The sequence below is a fragment of the Nymphaea colorata genome, chromosome 14 (assembly GCF_008831285.2).
Source record: "Nymphaea colorata isolate Beijing-Zhang1983 chromosome 14, ASM883128v2, whole genome shotgun sequence".
Taxonomy (NCBI): Eukaryota; Viridiplantae; Streptophyta; class Magnoliopsida; order Nymphaeales; family Nymphaeaceae; genus Nymphaea; species Nymphaea colorata.
The window spans coordinates 8116135-8137758 of NC_045151.1; the positions used below are offsets into that span (position 1 = coordinate 8116135).

Genomic DNA, 21624 nt, shown 5'->3' on the forward strand with positions numbered 1-21624 from the left:
TCTCTCTCTCTCTCTCTCTCTCTGAGATCTCTCTCAAGTAATTTCTAATATGCCTGATGTCATCAGTCACTAATTTGATTAGTTAGGTGAAGCACATTAACAGTCTTTCTCATAGACTGTTTACTGAACATCTGCGTACCATCACCTAGATTAGCTTGTATACCTCCATGAGTTTACAAGTGTACTTCACAAGTTTGCTGGAGTTTAATAGGTGGCACACTTGATCAATTGCAATGTTTGAATAAATATGAAACTTTCATCCCCTTTGAAATTAACAACCTATATACATACATATTTCAATTCTGAAAACTAACCATATTTACGAATAAAAGATGCAACTCCTAAAATTTATCTAGATATCTAGATATGGACAGACTCTATTTTTTAGAACTTGGAAATAATTTTTCTTTTTTTTCAGATGGGTGGCACATCTAAAAAAATCAACTTGGAAATGATTCTTTTGGTTTAGAGATGGAGGGATGTTTGTAGATCCTACATATGATATTTCCTGTACCAAAAGGAGGGGGACCAATGAGCAGATATTAGGTGGAACTATGCTGGGGCAAAAGTGTTATTCATTCGATGAGATTTATTCCCCGCAGCTACTTTTCCTTGAAATAGGAACTTGTCTCTCTACGGCAGCCACATTCAGTAAACAATTACATACATAGACATACAAGCCACGATGCAAGAAAAAAACGACGTACAGAAGAAGAGATACATATTGAGTCATAGCACTCAATTTTTTGTTGCTAAATTTTCAATAATGTATACTAAGAATAAAAATTGTAACTCAAGGTGGCCATCAAAGTGAAGCAATTGGCAAATTAATCCATTCCATGTGCAGAACAATGTTCGTTAAGAACCATCGTTATATTGCCACATCCTAGAGAAAGCACGTTAGACAAAAGCTTATGCAAATGAAGAATGGCCTCCGGATATTCCAGCCTGGTGGATAACAACCTCGTGAACAAGAGAACAAAGGAGGATGATCACAAGCGATGACTCTTTCTAGTTGAACCTGAACCACAACAGCAAACGGTGGAAGAGAAGAAAGTCGAGCGGAGATGATGAAGTCCCTTGATTCCTCTCTTTCTGCTGATCGATCTCTTTCCTCTTTATCTTCTCCCTTTCTCAATCGAATGCCTATTAGCTAGCCCCAGGAACTTTGAGTTTCAATCTCCTCTAGTCGAGATTCACTCAATCGGAGTGCTTCTCCACTTTCTTTGATGAAGCCGTGAAAATCAGAATCAAGACTCCATTCTCTTGATGCATCTGCGAGAGAAACGGAGCCCGAACAAAGATACCTAGTTCGATCAAGCGAAAATTCTGGTTTGCGCGAGAAAAAGTAGAGGTTGAAAATAGGCAAATGGGCACGGGATTGAAACCAATTCGGGGCGAGCATATATGGGACTCATCAGGTACTGTTTGTGCCCTAAGATATTGTAGTGAATGTTCTTACATTTTGAAAATTTGGATTAAGATTCAAATATGAATATAAAAATTAGATTCAGATTATAAAATTGGATTTTAGATTCACATTCGTTTATGACTTTTCTTTATTCATATTTGAATGTGTGAATATTTGAAGATGCGAATATCGTTAAGGATATATACTGGTTTTTCCATTTAAATAATAATGTAAGAAATAACTGATTGAAGCATAGTCGGTGCTCCGTTAGGGGGAGTTTGATTTCATGGATATAATATGGATATTGTGATGGGTTATGTTTTTTGTTCATACGATAAAAGATCTATGGTAAATTCATATTTTATTAAACTAAGGATTTTAGGTCAGATCTGAGATGCACACTTAATATCCTTGTTTAACTTTTTTGGCATTGAGAAAATATTGGATTTAAGATCCGAAAGGGGAGTTTGATTCCATGGATATAATATGGATAATATGATGTGTTATGTTTTTTTATCATATGGTAAAATTCATATTTTATTAAACGAAGGATTTTAGGTCAGGTATAAGATAAGATGTACACTTAATATCTTTGTTTTACTTTGAGAAAATATTGGATTTAAGTTCCGGAGGGAGAGGGTTAGATTGTAAATCCATGGTTTTCAAATCATAACGATATCAAATCCAAGGCTTTTAAACGCCCCCTTACAGTTTTATTTCCTCATTTTTCATTAAATCCCTCCTGATCCACCCCCCTTCATTGCCTATTAACATCAGTGCTACTCATAAAAAAAAGTCTCACATAGACCACTCACTTTTTTTTTTTTTTTGGCAGCATGGCAGAAAATATTGCTTGGCTTGATTGTCCAGTACCCATGCTAAAAGTTTGAGATGTATGCAATGGGAAAGAAAAAAAAATCAGTTTTTTTTTTTTTTTTGAATTATGAAAGTACCGATAAAAAAGTGTCGTAAAACTAAAAGGAAACCGCCCCATCATGTTCATGTATGGATTTCGATCCTTCGGACGTTGGATCGAGTATTCTGTGCCTTCAGTAACCCAATACCCGTTTGTGGATGTAATTGCCCCCTTCCTCCCGCCTCCTTTTTAGCGGTGCGGGGACCAACCGGCGAAATTAATTAGCGACATACATTGCCGTCAAAGGTACCTCCGAGCGCATCCTTTCTCAGTTCTTTCCTTGTCGTAATTCCCAACGACTAGCTTTTGGAGAAAGATATTAAGTGTTTAAAAAGTTTCCTGACCTCCACACCGAGAACCATTTTCTCATACATAAAGTTTTTCATCCAAATTTTTAAACTAGACAGAAAAGTCTTTCTAAAAAAAAAAGATTTGCTCAAACAGTAACCTTTCACGCATGGTCTGGGATAAGCGGGCTGGGCTGGCAGGCCTCCCCTAGGTTTTGAAAAATATAATTTTACATATTAACAATTTTCAAAAAAGTTAGTTTCGCCTTGACAAACTTCAAAAAAATGTTAGCCTTAAAACTTCTGCCAAGTATGGATGGCCGGCCCCTATGAAACAAATTTTATTTACTGGGTGGGTCGATTTTTTCATATATATATATATATATATATATATATTTTGAAGCACCACTGCGTACATATTGAAATTTAAAATTTTAGACGTTTTTCTTTTTAGTTCCATTTCTGAAAACTTCTTGTTTTTATTTATGTATCAAAGGGAATTCCCATTGGCTCCCTGAATGTGCAGAGAGCCAAGAGAGAGAGGCTGCTGGAAGACTGAGGAAGCACTTTACAAGGCGATTTCATGGAGGCTCTCAGGACGGCTTCCTCCTGAAACCAGAAACACCTCTCTCTCTCTCCCCCGCCATTGTAGAGAGGGAGAGCAGTAGAAGCGGGGATAGAATGGAGTCGATATCGGAGGAGGAGGCGGCAGGAATGATGATGGTGGAGCAGAGCGGGAAGGCAGGATGGGGGAAAGGTGGGAGCAGGGCGAGCGCCACAGAGAAGGAGAAGACGAAGCTACGGGAGAGGCAGCGACGCTCCATCACCACCAAGATTTTCAGCGGGCTAAGGAAGCACGGCGGCTACGACCTCCCCCCTCGTGCCGACATCAACGACGTCCTCCGCGCCCTCGCCGCCGAGGCTGGCTTTGTCGTCGAGCCGGACGGCACCACCTACCGAGCTCCCCAACGACAGCAGGTCAGTCGGCCCACACAACGCCCCCTTCCCCTGCTCCTCTCTCCTCGATCGAACCAAAAAAAAAAAAAAACATTAATATGAGGAACGCTTATTATTCTTAATTTTTTCACATTTACTTCCAAAAATATCTTCATAAAATTGAAATTTGAATTATACAACATTACGTATATTGCATATACATCCATAGTTGTTAACAGCTACAGTACCATAACAGCAAGATGCCTATCGTCTATTAACGGTTTTTCCTTTTCTAAGAAACCAACAATGAAAGTTGAAAATCATATAAATGTTTGTTAGGAAACGCTTTTCTCTATAAAAGCATCGGTTCATTGGATGGAGTTCTGAACGTGGAATATTTATTTATTTTGTTTTCGATGGATTTTTTACATAGTAATATTGCCCATATTCGACTTCCATAAAGATGAATACCCATTATAATATTCTTTGTTAACGCTGCATGTCAAGAAAATCGAGAGGATTTTGTTTGTTTGCCTTTGTATGGGAACAAATGGCATAGGGATGTGTCATTTTTTAAAAACCAAGCTTCTTCTCTTCCACGTCAAAAAAGATGCCATAAAGGGGCAGAAATGACAATTTGTATGGTTTAAGAGGTCTCACCAGTACTTAAATTAGACTTGATAGTGTCCTATCGCCTTTTACTTAAAAAGACAAATTTGCCCATACCTCTTTTAGTCCCAGTGCTTGGGGGCTTTCTCCTATTGAGTCGTTGTCCTTGAGGAAATGCCACTGTCTGTCGCTTTCTTTTATGTTCAGTTGCTTCTTCTCGTTCGGTGTCTACCGTCCTAATAATTTATTAGGATAAATTTATTTATAAGATTTTTTTCCTTATCAAGTTGATATCTTTGATTTTTATTTGTTGTCAATTCCAATTTTTTTCTTATAAGGGTATCTTTGATGGGCAAAATATTTTACTGCACCAAATTTAATCTGGAAACAATGTGTTTCACATGGTTGAATTGATCAGAGCGAGTTTCATTTCTCAAAAAGATATTTAACAAAATAGGATGCAAGTATTGAGCAAGGGATACAACTCTGGATAATATTTTTGCCTTATAAGTGCAAATTTTATTGATCGCAATAGAATACCTACGAATGCGATAATTAGTGAAGAATAAATGTAGAGAAGGCCGTAATTATAATTAATATCGCATTAGAGATTTGTGAACATGGAACTAAAAACCATGTTGTTATGGTGTTCATATTCTGTATTTGATGAAGTTAACTTACAAGATAGATAACTTGGTGTTTTTTGTCTTGTTGAATCGTTACCCAACAAGGCTACTGTTAATTTTTTGAGCACTAAATATGGGAGCGAAGCCCTTCTTTTGATTTTCTTAATTGTATCATACTTGTACGAAGCCCTTTGTGTTGAAAGTTTATGAATACTGTGGCTGAATTCGGTGTTGGGAAATGGAATTTCGAGCAGCCTTTTGTGTTGAAAGTTTATGAATACTGTGGCTGAATTCGGTGTTGGGAAATGAAATTTCGAGCAGGGATATAGATGCAGAACGCGGGGCGGTGATCAACGCTTCACGCTGCCTATGGAGAACCTATTTGATGCTGCAGCTACCTTAAGTGGGAGGCAGCAGGCAACATTTGGTTGTTCATTAATTAGCAGTTTCAGGGAGCACAGCAACATCTGCATCGCCACCATGGAAGCAAGAGGTCATGCAGGTGAGGGCTCGTCCACCACTGCATCTCCATGCCGCATGCCCATTCCAGTCACTGCCTCCTCCTCCTCTTCGCGCCCACAACCACAACTTCTTCGGCCGGTCTTCGGACTTTCCTCTCTGGCCAGCTTTGCATCCCCCACATCGAGCGAGGACGTCAGTGCAGCCACTTGCAGAAGCTTCACTACTCTGAACCATAATCAAATCTCTCTCTCTCTCAGCCAGGATGAGTTCCCAGCCGGCCACGCGTCGGAACCAACTGCTGGGTTGCTGATGAATGGGTATGGACTAGGGGGGAACATCCCTACTTCCATCCTCATGCTCCATGATCATGGGCAACACCCGTTACTGTTTCAAGAGACGTGGGCATCGAATCGAAACACTCCAACTGGATCTCCACAAAGCCAAATATGAACTCAAAATTTTCGCCCTCCAATCCCTTTGATTTGGTGGCAAAGATCCCAGAAAATTTCAAATTTTGGACATGCAAAGTTATACTGATCAAGGTAGTAATAGGGGCTAGAAATTGGTGCCAGTTTTTTTTTTTTTTATTCTCCAAGACTTCGAGTGCACCTCGTACTTTTGTGGCCTTTCCTTGTGCTTCTAATTTGTCTTCACATCTTTGGCCCATGGTGACAAGACGTTGTTTTGGTGTTATCTTGAAACTGGTGTCTAACTTTTATAATGCACAATAGGTAGAAAAAAAGGTGTTGGGTTTTTTTTGTTTTTTTCTACAAAATGTCATTAGTACTCACTACAAATGTCATTGTACAAAGAATCATAACTTGTACTTTTTGTACAAAGAATCATAACTTGTACTTTTTACATTCTTCTTCAAGAAGCTTGTCTGTATTGATGCAGTAAAGTAAAGCAAAGCATAGCAAGCACACTATGCTGGATCTGGTCTATTGGTCTTGGTGCATTTGATTGGCATGATCTGAACCCCACTCCATGAAAGGAGTGACTACATAGGACAAAATTTAAACCTCATTCATTTGTCCGAACCAAATTCTGAAGTCAAGTCATCCAAATGCAATAGCGATCATCGTGCGCACATGAAACTATTTGTAGGGTTGAAATCAGATGTAAAAGGTGTGGACAGGATGATACCAGAGCAAGTATAGTGTCTCGTATAGGATCGAACCAACATGAGGTTGTATTATGAAATTAGGAGATCGACATGATCTCCCAAATCATGTAGACTTGGTAACCACATCCAAGGGCTTGGATTATTTAAGTTGGAGTAAAAGTACTTCTTGCATAAATCTTGGAGTCTTAGTGATCTATATGCCAAAAAATGTCTCTTCAATCCTTGCATAAACTCGTACCTGGGAGTTGTAATACATGAAACATACCAAATATATTACACCAATAAACAAGTTGACTAAAATAGAAAAATGAAGAATGATTACTACTTTTCATTATACGCGTCCCTAGGGATGCGAGATATATCTTTTGATGTATTTAATTTGTTCTTGCCTTTATGAAACAATTAACTCTATTTTGAGATGATGAATTATCATTATTATTTTAGTATTTTGTCTGAGATCGTGAATGATTAGATTGGATGGGGCATATATGGGAAAGCATCTAATTTAGAATACATTTATCAATACAAAATGTTTATATTTATTATCAGCAAATAGAATCGCCAAGAAAAATGCTTGGTACAATATATAATACATACAGAGAATAATGGGAAGCCTCAATTTAACATATTCAGCATTATCAAATGCTCCAGGACTAAATGTGTTGAAACTTATATAAGTAAATTTTGTTCTAGGTTACTATATTTATATGATTGGCTGCAAGATTTTCTTTTGGAAGTCAAACCATTTGTGCTACTCTAACAGTACACATATGGCTATTCTTTGTCAAAGTCATAGGTTGCATGATCTTATTGCTAGTATGTTGATTAAGAACACATGTTTAACATACTTTGGAAGTATTATCTTCTGTTTCTCCATCGTGTGGTAATGAGACAATGTTTGTTTCTTACATCCATATCCACCCATCATGAGCAAGATCTAGACCCTACTCAAATGAAGAAAGAAGTGGCATTCAACAACTGCCGAATGCACATTTTCTCCCAATATCTAACCAAATTCAACAATCATCCAAATCCAATGTGCATCCTCATATGAACATAAAGCGACATATAGGGATGAAATTGGATGGAGGTCACGGACATAGAGTAAGAGAGGTTTAGTAATTCAAAGTGGGGGCGCTCTACTACGATTCTCTAGTGTTCAGTTCTTTTTTTCTCCAGAATATTGCCCATCGCATTAGTTTTGTGCTTGTGTGTGGCTTCGCCACTCGTGAAAGCCATTCCTATCAAGCCTCAACGAGCTGATTTTGCTCTGCTGCAAGTGAATCATCTTTTTATTCTGTTGCAAATAGAGGTACATGGCCTACAACTTTGTAGTTGTTTATTGATTTTAGGATGCAATGCAAAACTCATTGCACTTTTATCATGTGTGCCTAGAGAAAGAGACTCTGTGGCATCATTCTAGCTTATAACATCTCATAAGTTTGCGTTAAATCCTCTAAAAAAGCACTTTATTAATGCTCCACAATGTTTTAATTCAAATGCTTCTGAAAAAGCTGGTCGAGCTTGCGGCCTGCCCGACCTTGAAGTTATCTTAACTCAAAATATTTCTTCCTTCCACATGTATATTGCTACGATAGTTTAAATTCGAGGCCAGGGCTTTTGAGGAAAAATTCAAATTGGTCAGGGAAAACGACGATGCTTCTTGTCATACCAGTTCCAAGATATCCCATTTCTAGTACTTGCTCTTGCACACGCCTTGTGTAGAAAATTTTACTGAATCCTAAAATCGGTTCGGTTCATCCTCACTTTCTCTGATAGCAGCAGCAGCTCAGGCAGATCGAATAGGAGAAATTATCTGAAGCGTACTTAAAGTGGCATTCCCATTGCACATGTTGAAGAAGTGGTGACCCAAAGAGGAAAAGGAAACAAGGAAAGCTGCATGGATAGGCTGAGATCACCAGCTTGGCGTGTAAAGAGACCATTTCAAGCATCAAAAAAGAGCCGTCCAAGACGAAAATGAACGATGGTTGATTTATCAAAACATTTATTCTATAAATATATTAGTTTACAGTTTAAATATACGTCAGGAAATTTAGGCTAAGCTTGCACTTAAACTTGTGTTGAAATTTTATCTCTTCATCGAAAGAAGGAATTTTAAGTAATTGTAAACAACTATTTCATTAAGCAACTTTCTCATGAGCTTGAGTCTGTCTAGGCAACTTCAACCAGTTCATCAATCCTAGCCACCACGAAATGAAAAATCAAGTAAAAAAAGGAGAAATTGGGGTAGTAACCGTTTTATGACCTTGAACAGGATTAGTTACCAGCCCAGGTGCAGTTCAGTGTGTAAAAATCAAAAAAGAAGAATTAGTTCCTCTAGACACGAATGGATCTCTGATGACAACAGTAAAACAAACGGAAACATGAAAATGGTTTTTGGCTGAGAGCATAAAAATGTCCTTACCATGTTAATAATTTCACTGCCGACAAGCATAACCGAGATCTCTGGAGCTACTTATAACCCCCAACAACACTCATACCAACCGTGACAGGCATTTCAATGACGGCCAGAAATTTCTTCAGATGTTGGAGCCAACTCATTACGGCCGAAACGATCCTCATCATAAAATGAAGCTCGAACCAACCTACCACCAAAGTATCGACCCTCTAGATCAATAAATGCTCTCGTTGCTTCCTCTGGTCGCTCAAACAGAATAAATATTCTAACAGCTTCGTCATCTGGAAAACCTGGCTCTGTGATTTCAAATATTAGAACGCGCATAACAGTGCCATGTTTAGCACACTCCTCTGCAACTTCACCTTCAAGTTCATCATCAACTTGCCCTGGACCAACCTACACACCAAATAGAATTCACAATCAAGCAGGCCCAAGTGTGAAACAACAAAACAGCTATACTATATTGAATATTCTCATCCAAATTCTGTCCCAAAATTTGCATAAACTAAATCAGAAGATTCAGGACCATATCCTTGTTCTGCAAGAGAACTATTTCTGAATGGGCAAAATTATGGCAAGCTCCCCAGGTGGTTTATTCCGCTGGAAATGAATGGGATATAGGTAAACAAAAAGTGGCCCTTGAGCGGGAGAATGGGTGGTGCCATTCTGAGGAATGGGCTTGCAGAAGCCATAGTCAAAAGACATGGAACCAAAATATAGCTTGGGGAAGAAAGCATCCTCCCAATTCAGGCCTTTAAGTAGGAAGTTCGAGCAGATCCCCGACCAAGCAAAGTCTTCCCATTCCTCTGAGTCCTGTAGGACATAAACGCACTTGGATTCCCCCGACTCCTGTTGATGATCAGTGACCACTCACCTTGACAGATGGGCACCTTTTACTAGCACTTATCCTCTGAAGCGGACCTTGCACCGAGGGCATCAGATGTCAGGGAGGAGCTTCCTCCCTCACCATCTGCTTCACCACTTGTGGAAAGTACATTCCGTGAAACATTTATTTTCTTAATGAAACATAAAAATCTGAAAAAGATACAAATAGCTAGAAATGTCCGACACTTAAGTCAGCTGGTCAACAAACAGGTCACTGCAAGCAATCATTCTTCCCAAATATGGACCAACTTCGGCATCCCTTAAAAGGCTAAAAGCCTAAAACTACATGGTTCATCGTGTGCAGCCATCTCAAAGGATCCTGCTCAAAGTTCCAATGACTCCTGACCTGTCTAAGCAAGATTTCTGAGCAGATCATAAGCCAAGCCTTGAAAAGTTGATTTTCCAGGAAATCTGTGGACCTATCCATATTATGCTGAACCTTGGCTTGACATTACTACTAAAGAAGTGCAGTAAAGATACTTGAATCTCCGTCTGTCAAGCTCTACAGAACTATCAAACAAATCTTCTCATGTACTGAAAGTCTGAATCTAAGCATGAACTTGGACGTCAAAGTAAACAGACTATTACTGGAAGTCTGGAACAATAACTAATTTCATTTTGACCTCAGCTTTAAACCAAGGATTTAGATGAAACTTAACCAAAGTTTCATGATAAAACTCTGGCTCAAGGATACCAAAGCTAGCAGTTCAAGCTGTTTTGTTAGGTCTGCAGAAACAATCTATAATAGTAACTTGAATTTAGAGAGGATTATCTCTATAAAATTACACTGGACATTTTTTTGGACATCTAGTGTTGTTCAATGATCCCAACGCCACAAATTGGTTGAAGATTAAGCAGGAACCTTTCATATTAAAACGAACACAAGGAGCTCCAGAACATTAAATCTAACTGGCATAATGACAACAGGATCGGGGAGAAATATTCTAAAACGCTACATTTAACTGGCAAAATGATTATTCCCATTTGTGTATGCATATTCTCTTTTTTCCATTGGATCAACCTTAAATTATTCATATTATCCCTCTGGAGGTCAAATGTCACAAACACCACAGTTACGATTCAAAAAGCGAACCAGAACTCAGGAATGATCTGAATGAGTGATTGCTTTCTCCATGATGCACTTATTAACTGCATTATTGGTTTGAGAAGGGTTAAGCCAAACATCCTAGAAATAGAATATGAAGACATCTAAAGCAGAAGATTCGAAGCTAGGAACAGAAAAAGAAAAAACAAAATTACTGCTAGCAACACATCTGATTCAAGCTTAAGAGAATGTTTGAATATCTGGAGAAGTTACTCAGGTGACCTATCCTGGATGACTTCACCAGGGTGAAGAGGGTCAGACCCAAAAACTAGGGAGAGGGAGGAGTTTATCTGCAAGAGCATTCTACCCCGTTTGGAGGAGGGATATTCTTGAACCTATGTGATGAATGTCCCACCCATCAAACACACTCTAAGAGAACAATTTTATTTCATTCCCTCCAGGATGTAGCTAGCAATATCAATCAGCTAGTTGTGAATAATTTAACCAACTGCATCATCCATATGCAACAAAGAAACTAGATTGACAAATCAGTACAAAGTGCAAATATGAAGTTGTCAGTCCATTTAGCAAAAAACAATCAGTGAAATAGATTTATGAGAGAGAGAGAGAAAGAGAGCATCCAATTCTTTATATTTTTCATGGTGAGATATGGTGAAAGATAGCAATACATTGAAAATATAGGAGGCAAATAATGATCTATGACCATGTACTTGTAGAAGAAAAGTAATGATGACTGATAGCATTAACTGCACTATAAAGTTACTCATATTAATGTAAAATATATAAAAATGAATAAAAAAGAGGCCTTAAAGGAGCATACAACAGTAACCACTCTGACCATATACTAGTAGAAGAAAAGTAATGATGACTGATAGCATTAACTGCACTATAAAGTTACTCATATTAATGTAAAATATATAAAAATGAATAAAAAAGAGGCCTTAAAGGAGCATACAACAGTAACCACTCTATCCAAAAACTATCTCACATGGTGTGGGTGAACACTTGGGGGAGGAATTTCAAAATACTTGGGTGCATAGACACAATATATAAATATGTAAAAGGATGTAAGCAAACAGTAGTATATTCATTATTGATATTTATAAAATATAAAATAATAAACAAAAGTACATAACTATACAAAAGAAACATAACTGTCAGTTTGTCCAGGCCATATCCTTTACCCACACATGTCCAGCTATGTTGAAATGGGTGCAACGCCCTTCCAGACACGAGTTTGTGTGACATGGTCCAAGACTTGAATTTTTCTCGCTTTCTAGAGAGTTCAATAAGAACATGGAGAAATAGAAAAAGAAAGAAGGAAAAATCAAAGAAAGAAGATTGACTATAATGTCAAGACAAACGCAATAAATGTCACCAACTTCACATCAGACACCCTTTAAAATATTCCAGGACCCACACTAACGGCAGGGCCAAGGTTCAAATTGATATGTGGGTTCAAATTGATATGTGGGTTTCTCTATTGAGATGACCGTATATGTGGCAAATGGGTTTATGTGTGAATACAAAAGTGACTCCGGCTTGAAGCACAATAAAGAACGAATGCCAATGATGGACAAAACATGAACACAACCTTTCACAGCAAATAACTGTTGCAAGAGGATAAGTGAAGGTATGTTAGCTTCAGTCAGTTCTGAAGGCAAATCAAAAGGTTCCTGATGCAGGAATCATGATATTCTCTTCTTCATATAAGCTGTCTAGACAAGTGAGGTAATCAAGGATCCCAGGTCATTATGCGAGTGACGAGAGATGAACTTATAGCTCTTGCAGCTCGCAATGGGTGGCAATAACTTGTATAACATGTTACATGTATCTTCTTTATGCAGCATTGACTTGTTAAAATCATATCTGTCCATGTCAAGCTATTAACAGGCTAAATACCAGGTTGTTTACTGTAAACTAGTAATTAACAATAAAACATCCCCAGCCTGAGATCTTTTTTCAATTCAAGACATCAAAAAAAAGTCCTACCGTTATCTATGAAGACATTTGGCACTAAGCAAAACAACCACAAACAAAGTGATTGCAGGAGGCTTCAGGTAGCCTTTTTATTCAACTATGTAATAGCAATAGGTTGTTTGTCTTCTCCCTTCATCCCTTTGATAAGTTGAAGCTATTCAAGCCTCTACCAGTCAAGAGAAGCTTAGACTACGTGAAACTAAGTTATTTTGTTGACCTAGCCATTGCATTAGTTGAACATGGTAGCAAAAACCAACCTGCATTAGCAGCACACTCCAGAACTGAGACTTAACTTATGGTCTTATAGTTATACCGGCTTGCAAGAGCTAAATATTAGTATCTCGGACTATCTAGAAGTAGAGACTAGCCCTCTTTCCTCCACTTCTGGGCAGTGCTTCACAAGTTCACATACTGATCATTCTTTCAGCAGCATCTTCAAATACAGTTTACATGAAAGCCAGTCAGTCTGTGCCTTTGCTTTTTAGCATGAGAGTGGGATCGCTTAGTAAGTGAACAATTTGAAGCACATTCTAATTTCTTGTTTGATAATTCATCTGCTGTTCCTTATATTATCATTTTTATAGAAAGCAGAAGGGATTTGATTAATTCTTCTCATATGTCAGAAATGGTTTGTATCTATTTGAAGATGATTATCAGTTGGCACCACCTGATGCACCATGTTCTTAATCTACTCCAAATGACAGGAGCAAATGCAATCAAATTTGAAGAAGAAACTGGTTGTTTTCCTTGGTAACTTATCGACAACTCTCATTCATACATGTATTTTTGAAATTCAATAAATAAACATCAACATGTACTCACTCGCCTGGAAATCTAAGACATGGTAAATGGGTAGGTGTGATTTATTCATGTTATCTTAGCAGAATGGAAGTCCTATAATTTTCTTGCTGTCTCATAAGTGTTGGCTCTGGGTCTTTATGGACAACAACTGAGGGGAACATGCTAAGGCCACTTATGTTGTTGTTTCCAAGAACCCCAAGATAGAAATAATTGGACTTGTTGCAAATTACTGGATTCTTTGAACATGTTAATATAGATTACATATAAACCAAGTCAGAAATATCACTGACATTTTGAAAATACCCAAATATTACTGCCATTTTAAAGCCAGCTGATAATATAGGCAAATCAAATATTATGACAATTTGAAAACAGCAATGGAGACAAAAATATCACAATGCCATCCAGCAATGTTACCCTGTGATATTTCCAATATGTTGCTGAGACATTAAAAAAAAAATCTTTTTTCTGCATCATTATGCACAATTTTCTTTTTCTTCTCATTTTTTCTAACGTTTTCAAGAGGTTTTGTTACTTTTTCCTTTCTATTGTTGCAAGAAAAATACCATGAAACATACTATCTCATAATCTTTTCTTTTAGTTCTTTACATTCTTAAAAGTACTAAAACTTTCAAAAAAAGATTCCTAATATCTTCCTGAGAAAAACCACATCATGTAAACAACTCAAGGGAGAGAAAGTCGAGATGAACAATCCTGACTCAATTATGACCATGAACAATCATGCCCAGTATTGTTCCTGGCCAGGTTTTCTTCAGTAGTTTCTTAAGTTCCTTTTAAGATGTAAATTTTCTCGGGAAAATGCTAAAAGTTTTATAACATAAAAAAATATAAAGAACAAAAGAAGAAAGATATAACGTAATAGATTTTTCTACTACCTTTATTATAAAAAATATGCAGAAACATGTAAATGAATTTATGGAACCACAAAAAAAATTACATGCCCAAACAAAGTGAAAAAAGAGTCTCAGGAATATCCCAGAATACCATCATGACTTTTTCAGTTTTAATGATATTTTGAAAATATCAGTTCATGCTGTTGCATTGCCATTATCAGCTGTCTTTAAAATGGGAATAATATTGGAGTACTTTCAAAAAATATTGGGATATGTTACTAACTTACTATAGTATAAAGTGACAATATGTCTTCCACTTTATGCATATCGGCCAATTTATGTTCACCGGTAAAGATTCTCAATACCAACTTATGTTCAACCTTATATGTGTATGATTGCACCTATCAAATGATCCAATCAGGCCTCACTCGACCTATTACCAGCAGCAGTTATTAAAAAATATAAAATAAATGTGTACAATAACATTTTTTCTTCATAAATAAGTCATTTCCCCAGAAAGTTAAACCAGGAATGCTGCTTTTCAATGCTTCATAAAGAAGGAGGGAAGAGAAAGTTACAGTTCTATGAATGTGAAACATATGAATCCTTACCATGTTTCGAAGTAAGAGAACACGAGTTGGAGGCCCATTCAGATTCACACTCTTGAGCTTCTTATCAGCTCTAGATTCACTGGCATTGACAATGACACCCGCTCTCCTGTCTGTCTTCTTTGCCATAAGAGGAGTAGTGATTCCTTGCTCCTGCTTCCCAAGCCCTTGACCCTCCTTCCAACCCATTTTTGCCATCATTTTCTGAGCTGCTGTCATTTGTCCACCAGCTCCAACACCGAGCCCAGCTGTGCTTGATTTCCCAATAGTGAATCCATCTCCATTAGTAGGGGAAGGTGACCTCGGTGCCGCTGGCAGACCACTTATTGCAGCTCGCCGTTTCCAAGCTTCTTCTCCAGAAATGTTTAACGATGCTGACCTCGATTCATATTCCCTTTCCTTCTCTCTTTCCATTGCCTCCCTTTCTCTTTCTAATTCTTTTTTTCTCTCCTGCTCCTTTTCTTCCTCCTCTTGTCGCCGTCTTTCAAGCTCCCGCTTCATCTCCGCCTCCATTAAACGCCGCCTCCTTTCCCTCCTATATTCTTCATAATCATTAGGTCTAGCAGGATCATACTCTTCAATTATAGTAGCAGTAACACCAACAAGTGCTGGTTGAATGCCAACTGATTGTATTCCATCATCAATTAAAGTTGATCCAGTAGAAACTGATGAGACAGTTTTTGTCTGTGATGTTTTAGGTCTTCCCTGGGACTGTTGACTCTTCAAGACTGATTGAGGAGGTGTGAAAAGGTAAGAGGGCTTACGTAAGGCTGGAGGTGCCATCTTCGCACTGCTTGACCATGTTGATGAACTATTGTTCTTTTCTTCATCCCCTGACGAAGAGGAAGCTACAGAAGCAGGAGGGGGAAGATCTCCATACAAACCGCCCAACATTTTTTTTGTTTCCTCTTGCTATTTCTATGTAAACTTTCTCATCATAAGTAGACTTCTCTTCTCTATAGTTGCATTCAAGCAGGAACAGGTAAAAATGGAGAAAAAGAAAATAAAGTTAGGAACTCCCACAAGATAAAGGTCCACCTGGAAAAAACAGATAAACGAAATCCAGGAAACCCTCATTTTTTATTTGGTTGAGAATGCAAGCCTACTGTAGGTTAGATACTGCATTCAAATTTAGTGGGCCCTTGTTCTCAAACATATGGTGATGAAAACCACACAGCAAGCAGTGACTGGCAACAAGAATACTCACTTTTTTCGTTGGCAAAAAAGCGAAGAGATAAATAAAGCAGGGAAACCAGTATTTATGTTTCCATTAGATGAAGAAGACATAAAGCAAAAATTCCATCTTTTGCTGCTAAAAGAATAACCATAAAAAAGGGCATGAAAACAACAAAGAAGAAGCAACAAGCAGCATTGATGCAGGAAATTCCATCGCCCGTGCACGAAGAACATCGAGAAACAACCAACAGATAATAGGGCGGAAGGAATGCTCGCGAACCCAGGACCAACGATCCATTCAAAGTCAAGCTCTACAGCAGCTGCTTTAATTTGCAAGCAAGAAGCAACAAGAAGAAAGAAAACAAGAACCTAACGACGGGATCAAAGAAATTGTCGTATTTATCGAGTTACTGTTTAGGGAAACAGCAAGAACCTAGGAACAAGGCAACCGAAAATATTCTCCCCTTTCTAGGGCTAGGGTTTTAAGGAGAATTTGCAGATGTATTAGGGGGAGAGGGAGGAAGGAACAGCATACCGGAGAGCTCGTGGAAGACGGCGAGACGAATCGGGCTGAACGGGACGTGTGGATCTGCCACAACTCGGGAAGTCTGACTCCTTAAGCGGCTAAGCCGTCTTTATATCCTTATAACTTTCTAACGCAGACCACTGATTTGGTTCTATTTAGAATAGCCCCAAAATCTGAGCTATTTTTCAGGATCATAGGGTATACTTTTCTCAAATTTTGTATCACAAGCCGGATGTGACTAGACCATGTCTTAGCTCTCCAATAGCCCGTTTGACAGGGCATCAGCTCGGCTTGATAAGGGTAGAGTCTGGGCTGCTGAAACTTGATTTTGGGCCTGATTTGATATCTGAAACTCGAGCTTAGGTTAGTTCAATTAAAATAAAAAAAACATTTTTTAAAATAAAAATAAATTTTTTAAATATAAAATATTTTTTAATAATAAAATATATATCATTAATAAAAATAAAAATAACATTAAAAATTTATCGAACCAAATCGGATCTCATTAAACCGATATGATACATTATTGAGCCTTGAACCAAACTGATACATTATCGAGTCGGTCCAAACCGATTTCTTTGAGCTCGGACCGGAAATCGGGCCCAATGTCCACCTCTACCGTTTGTCGGCGGTCTATAAAACCCTAGCTAATCTTATACTTAGAGTTGATCTTGAGACTACCCTAACCGGCACCCTCCTAGAATCAAACCCAAAAATCTACACGCACATACCAGAGACACCATGCATTGAGAGACGATCAAGGGTGCCATTCCGCTGCATTTTTTAGACTTGTTCTTCCAACTCAAGTAAGTTCAGAACTTTTGTGGCACCTGTGATGCAGTAACGAACTCTGTCTCTGCGCATATATGAATATCTTGTCATTTTCTTATATGTTGTTTAGACCATGTCGCCTAAATGTTAAATCATCCTAGACGAAATTAGACAGAATGCCTGCAACATGCTAGTTCAGACACAATACATGCGTCGTAAGAACCTAGACAGAGGCAGAGACTATACAGAATCTGGAAAGGAAAAAGGAAATTTTTTTGAGGACCCTCATTGACGGTCTGTCTTGAAGCACGCATAAGAGTGAGACAAAGAGAATACCTCTGCCATTTTTTTTATTTCCTTTTCACCTGACCGTAGACCCTGCTACCGCTCCGTTGAGGTTGACTGTTGGTTCATCTGCAACACTGAACCTAGGGAGCTGTCGCTCGCCGAACGAAACTCCTGCTGCCTTTTTTTATTTTATTGCTTGACCCAAGCTGTAGAAGAAAAGGGTTTGACGTTTCCTCTTCTGTCTAAGCCAGAGGATCCACCGTTGTTTTTGGTGGAACCATATCTCCCGGCTTGTCCTTTGTCACTATCGACATAGAGTAGGTCGTAGATCTTTGTCGGAGAGTAGTGCGTAGGTCTCAGGTCGACCGTGTTTGCCGCCGCTCATCTAGTTCTTTTCCGGTAGACCCGAAAATTGCTGTTGTTTCCGACGACCACCCAAAGCCCCAATCTGGTAGGTAAGGGCCCTAGACTATCATCAAACGCTGCTTCAGCCGTCTGCTATGCAATAGAAATAGAGGAGGATGACTCCCTACGGACGGGAAAAGAGCAACCATGGAGAAGAGGCGGACTAAAGGGAATGGAAAATGAAGAGAATGGAAAGGAAAAGAAAAAAAAGAGGTGATAAAAAAACTTGTTTGGATATAAGGGGGCGTTTGATGCATAGGAAAGAATTTAACATGGTAAATTTTCTTGAAAAATTTTTCTGAAAAAAAAACAGGATGAAATTTAACCCTTTTTCGATTTGAGGTCATGTTTGATGCATTGGAAGAATTTAACCTGTTAATTTTAACTCTGTTTGATGCATAATGAAGAATTTAACTTGGTAAATTTAACCATGTTTGATGCACATGATAGAAAATTTTAAGGGACTTTTTTCAGAAATGAAATAAGTTGTATGACAATATTGCGGCCTTCAATTGATGAACCCTAAGATCGATGAAAGCTCATGTTCCTGGATCATCTCATCCATGAGCAAATTCAATCGCAGCTCTATCCATGTAATCTCTTTTGACATTGAAGTTCAACCCAAGAATTTCTTTTGTTACAAAATACCAATGATTTGGAATTTTTGTTTCTTTTAAATGTTGCCTTGATATATCTTATCGTAATGTCAAGATCGGGTCTTCCCTTTATTTCCATCAGTGAACTGTGGTCACTGCTTTTCCTAGTATGTGTCAAGTGTTGCAAATGGAGTTTCGAACTTTTGACCTCTTTCAATGTGAAAAAGCAAAAGAGAGAAAGGAGAAATGACAAGTCATATACGATTCTCAAGCATTCTTTCCCAAATCAACAACATTTATATAAAACCAGAATATCTAAAACAAAATAATATTACATTTTTCATTTGGTAACTGAAACACCCTATAAACTCTACACCAATATGCCAAAAAGTTTTATTTCTTCAGCACTCAAACACACATATAGTAACACTCATAAAAAGAAACAGCAACAGTAGCAAGGAAGGTTCTTATAGCAGAATCTATTGGTGCAACAGGGAGGTCTCTTCTTTCTCATTTTGTTTGAAGAGAAACAGGACTGTGCATATTTCTCATCCAATGAAGGAAATGCCTTGGAGCAAGAGGGCATCAGCTAGCTTCTTGTTTGCTGCTTGTGTTGGGTGAATTGAATCTCAGAATACATACTCACTGGCATTGGAGCATGTTCCAATAGACTTTGGATTGCACAAGATTCCAGTCTCCACAACTCCTGTTCCACAGCATCCCTTTCTTGTTTCAAGAAACCCTGCCATAGTTCCAATAGCAGTGGATGAGTCACAAAATCAACAGAATTATTTATGATGCCACTGTCAAAATATTGGACCATGATTAGTGATGCAACATATCATAAAAGCTAGAATTTTTTATTTTGCTCATGCCGCTGTCAATGAACTAATTTGAGTGTGATTCATGCTAGTGCCTGAATCACTTCAGGTGGCAGATTGGACCATGTCATGTACAATATACATGATATTCTTTCATTAATTCCTTCACATATGCCTCCTAAACCTATTCTCAAGGAAGAAGATAAGCAATTTGAGCTTGACATCTGGAGCCCATTAGGCAAGTAACGTCTGTGTGATTATTCTGTTGGAGATGGCACAGTTGTTTGATGACCTTACTGTTGCCTCAACCATTAAAATGACAAGTGTATAAGCTCTGCCTCTGCTTTTTCAGAATTATGAACAGAACCTATTCATCTAATAGGAAGTGAAGTAGCAGATCTAAGAACAATGAGCAAATAAGATAAATGAGGTCTTTTTGAAGGGAAGTTGTTCCAACACTTCTGCATCAAAGACTTCAAAACAACGGGGCAGTCAGTCGGCTGGAGGCCACAGGCGACGCATCAAACACTTTGTAAACAGAGGATGGGCCAAACATACAAAACAAATAAGCTAATAAAGATATTTCAATATATAAGGGCATGAGCAACTCAATCATTCGTAACAAAGAACAATGGAGGTGAAACGAAAATCTATGCTCTGCTAAAACAGAAGGGGATTTAAGACTCTGGCAATGTAAGGTGAAACGAGGGAATGCAGCCTTCTATGCTATGCTAAAATCGCAACAAAGGGGATTTGAGAAATACCAGAAGTTGACAAAACGAGGGCAAAAGCAACAGCGACGGCGGATTGGAGAAGCGGCGACCGTGGCGTTGGCGGATGCTGCCCTATCTTCCCTGCTGGTCAGATGCCAGAAATGAATATATTAGGGCAACAGTGAAAGGGAGAAAAGGAGGGCATCAGAGAGCAAGAGAGAAAGGGAGATGCCAACAAAACCTGCGAGCGACGATGATTAGGGCACTGATTTGGGAGAAGACGAGGGCATCAGAGAGCAAGAGAGAAAGGGGGAAAGATCACCGGTGACGGCGGAGTGGCGACGGTGGGAGCAGCCTCTGGTGCGACATTGAGAAGGCGGCAGGGACGAGCGAGGAAGAGCTGCGGGCGGATGGAGGAAATGAGGGGGAAGGGTGTCGAGCGGGGGAGGGTGTCGAGCGCGGGGGGAGATGTCGAGTGCAGGGGGAGAGGGCGTCAGCGGGTGGAATTCCACCCGCTCCCATTTTGCATTAAACGGGGTGAATTTCACCCCGTTTGATGACATTTTAGTCGGGCAGGTGAATTTTCACCCGCCCGTACCATTTTTTCGGAAAAATGCCACTTCAACCGGGCAATCAAATGCCCCCTAAAGGAAAGGAAACAATAGAATTTATAATATTTTACAATAATACATTCAATTTGTGCTCTATCATATAAAGGAAAGGAAACGATAGAATTTATAATATTTTACAATAATACCTTCAATTCGTGCTCTTTGATGGAGACAAAGTGAGGTGGTGGAAGGGGTATAGATGGTAGAAAGAGGCAAACTTTTCATTTTCTTCCCAATCTCTCGAATTTTGGAGGGATTGGATTTACATTACATTCTCATTTCTTTTCCCTCTCATTGCAACCAAACAAACTTTTTAATTTTCTTTCTTTTCTCTCATTTCTAATTAATCAACCAAACAAAGGATTGATTGTTCAATCCTTCTCTTTCCCTCCATCTAACATGGCCTAAAGGATTTTCTGCGAGAGGAAAGAGAGTATCGAGCGGAAAAAATGAAAAATCGGTTCGGACTGAATTTATACTCAAAATTGGAAAATTATAAATTTAGTCCACATTATTAGCCAAAGTTTCAAAAATGCTATCGATTTTTTTCGAAATTAATGCCGCAACGTTTTTGCTAAAAAATTATTCAGAAAGAGACTTGCGAAAGTTAATTTCAGTGAAAACCTGAGAATTTATACGAAATTTCTTAGAGATACCCTCAAATTTATTATAAATTTCTAAAAGAGGGTTCAATAAAATTGTTTTGCAATTTTAGTGAAAAACTGAGATTT

At 38.4% G+C, this 21624-nt stretch overlaps 2 protein-coding genes across 3 annotated transcripts; one reads left to right on the forward strand and one right to left on the reverse strand.

The window, feature by feature from the left end:
- The first annotated feature begins 448 nt into the window (after positions 1-448).
- On the forward strand, positions 449-5991 carry LOC116267695 (protein BZR1 homolog 2-like). The gene is made up of 3 exons (XM_031649562.2): positions 449-1421; positions 3111-3592; positions 5107-5991. Exons 1-3 carry the CDS (start codon positions 1370-1372, stop codon positions 5695-5697), a joined length of 1125 nt encoding a protein of 374 aa, XP_031505422.1. The 5' UTR covers positions 449-1369; the 3' UTR covers positions 5698-5991.
- A 2478-nt stretch (positions 5992-8469) lies between these two features.
- On the reverse strand, positions 8470-18201 carry LOC116267748 (DNA-damage-repair/toleration protein DRT111, chloroplastic). 2 transcript variants are annotated; one of them, XM_050075273.1, is made up of 3 exons: positions 17796-18201; positions 14990-15942; positions 8470-9188 (listed from the first exon to the last, which is right to left on the reverse strand). In XM_050075273.1, the coding sequence occupies exons 2-3, from the start codon at positions 15878-15880 to the stop codon at positions 8892-8894; spliced, it is 1188 nt and encodes a 395-aa protein (XP_049931230.1). In that variant the 5' UTR covers positions 15881-15942; positions 17796-18201; the 3' UTR covers positions 8470-8891. The 2 variants fall into 2 exon arrangements, with proteins under 2 accessions (XP_049931230.1, XP_031505495.1); XM_031649635.2 differs by lacking the exon at positions 17796-18201 and adding an exon at positions 16698-16820.
- Positions 18202-21624: the final 3423 nt, after the last annotated feature.

Excerpts from the sequence above, each read along its gene's own strand:
- LOC116267695 (XM_031649562.2), top strand. The coding sequence starts at position 1,370 with ATGGGCACGGGATTGAAACCAATTCGGGGCGAGCATATATGGGACTCA. Across the intron at positions 1,422-3,110 it reads GCATATATGGGACTCATCAG|GGAATTCCCATTGGCTCCCT; the intron begins GTACTGTTTGTG and ends TATGTATCAAAG. Across the intron at positions 3,593-5,106 it reads GAGCTCCCCAACGACAGCAG|GGATATAGATGCAGAACGCG; the intron begins GTCAGTCGGCCC and ends AATTTCGAGCAG.
- LOC116267748 (XM_050075273.1), bottom strand. The coding sequence starts at position 15,880 with ATGTTGGGCGGTTTGTATGGAGATCTTCCCCCTCCTGCTTCTGTAGCT. Across the intron at positions 9,189-14,989 it reads TTCTCTTACTTCGAAACATG|GTTGGTCCAGGGCAAGTTGA; the intron begins GTAAGGATTCAT and ends TTTGGTGTGTAG.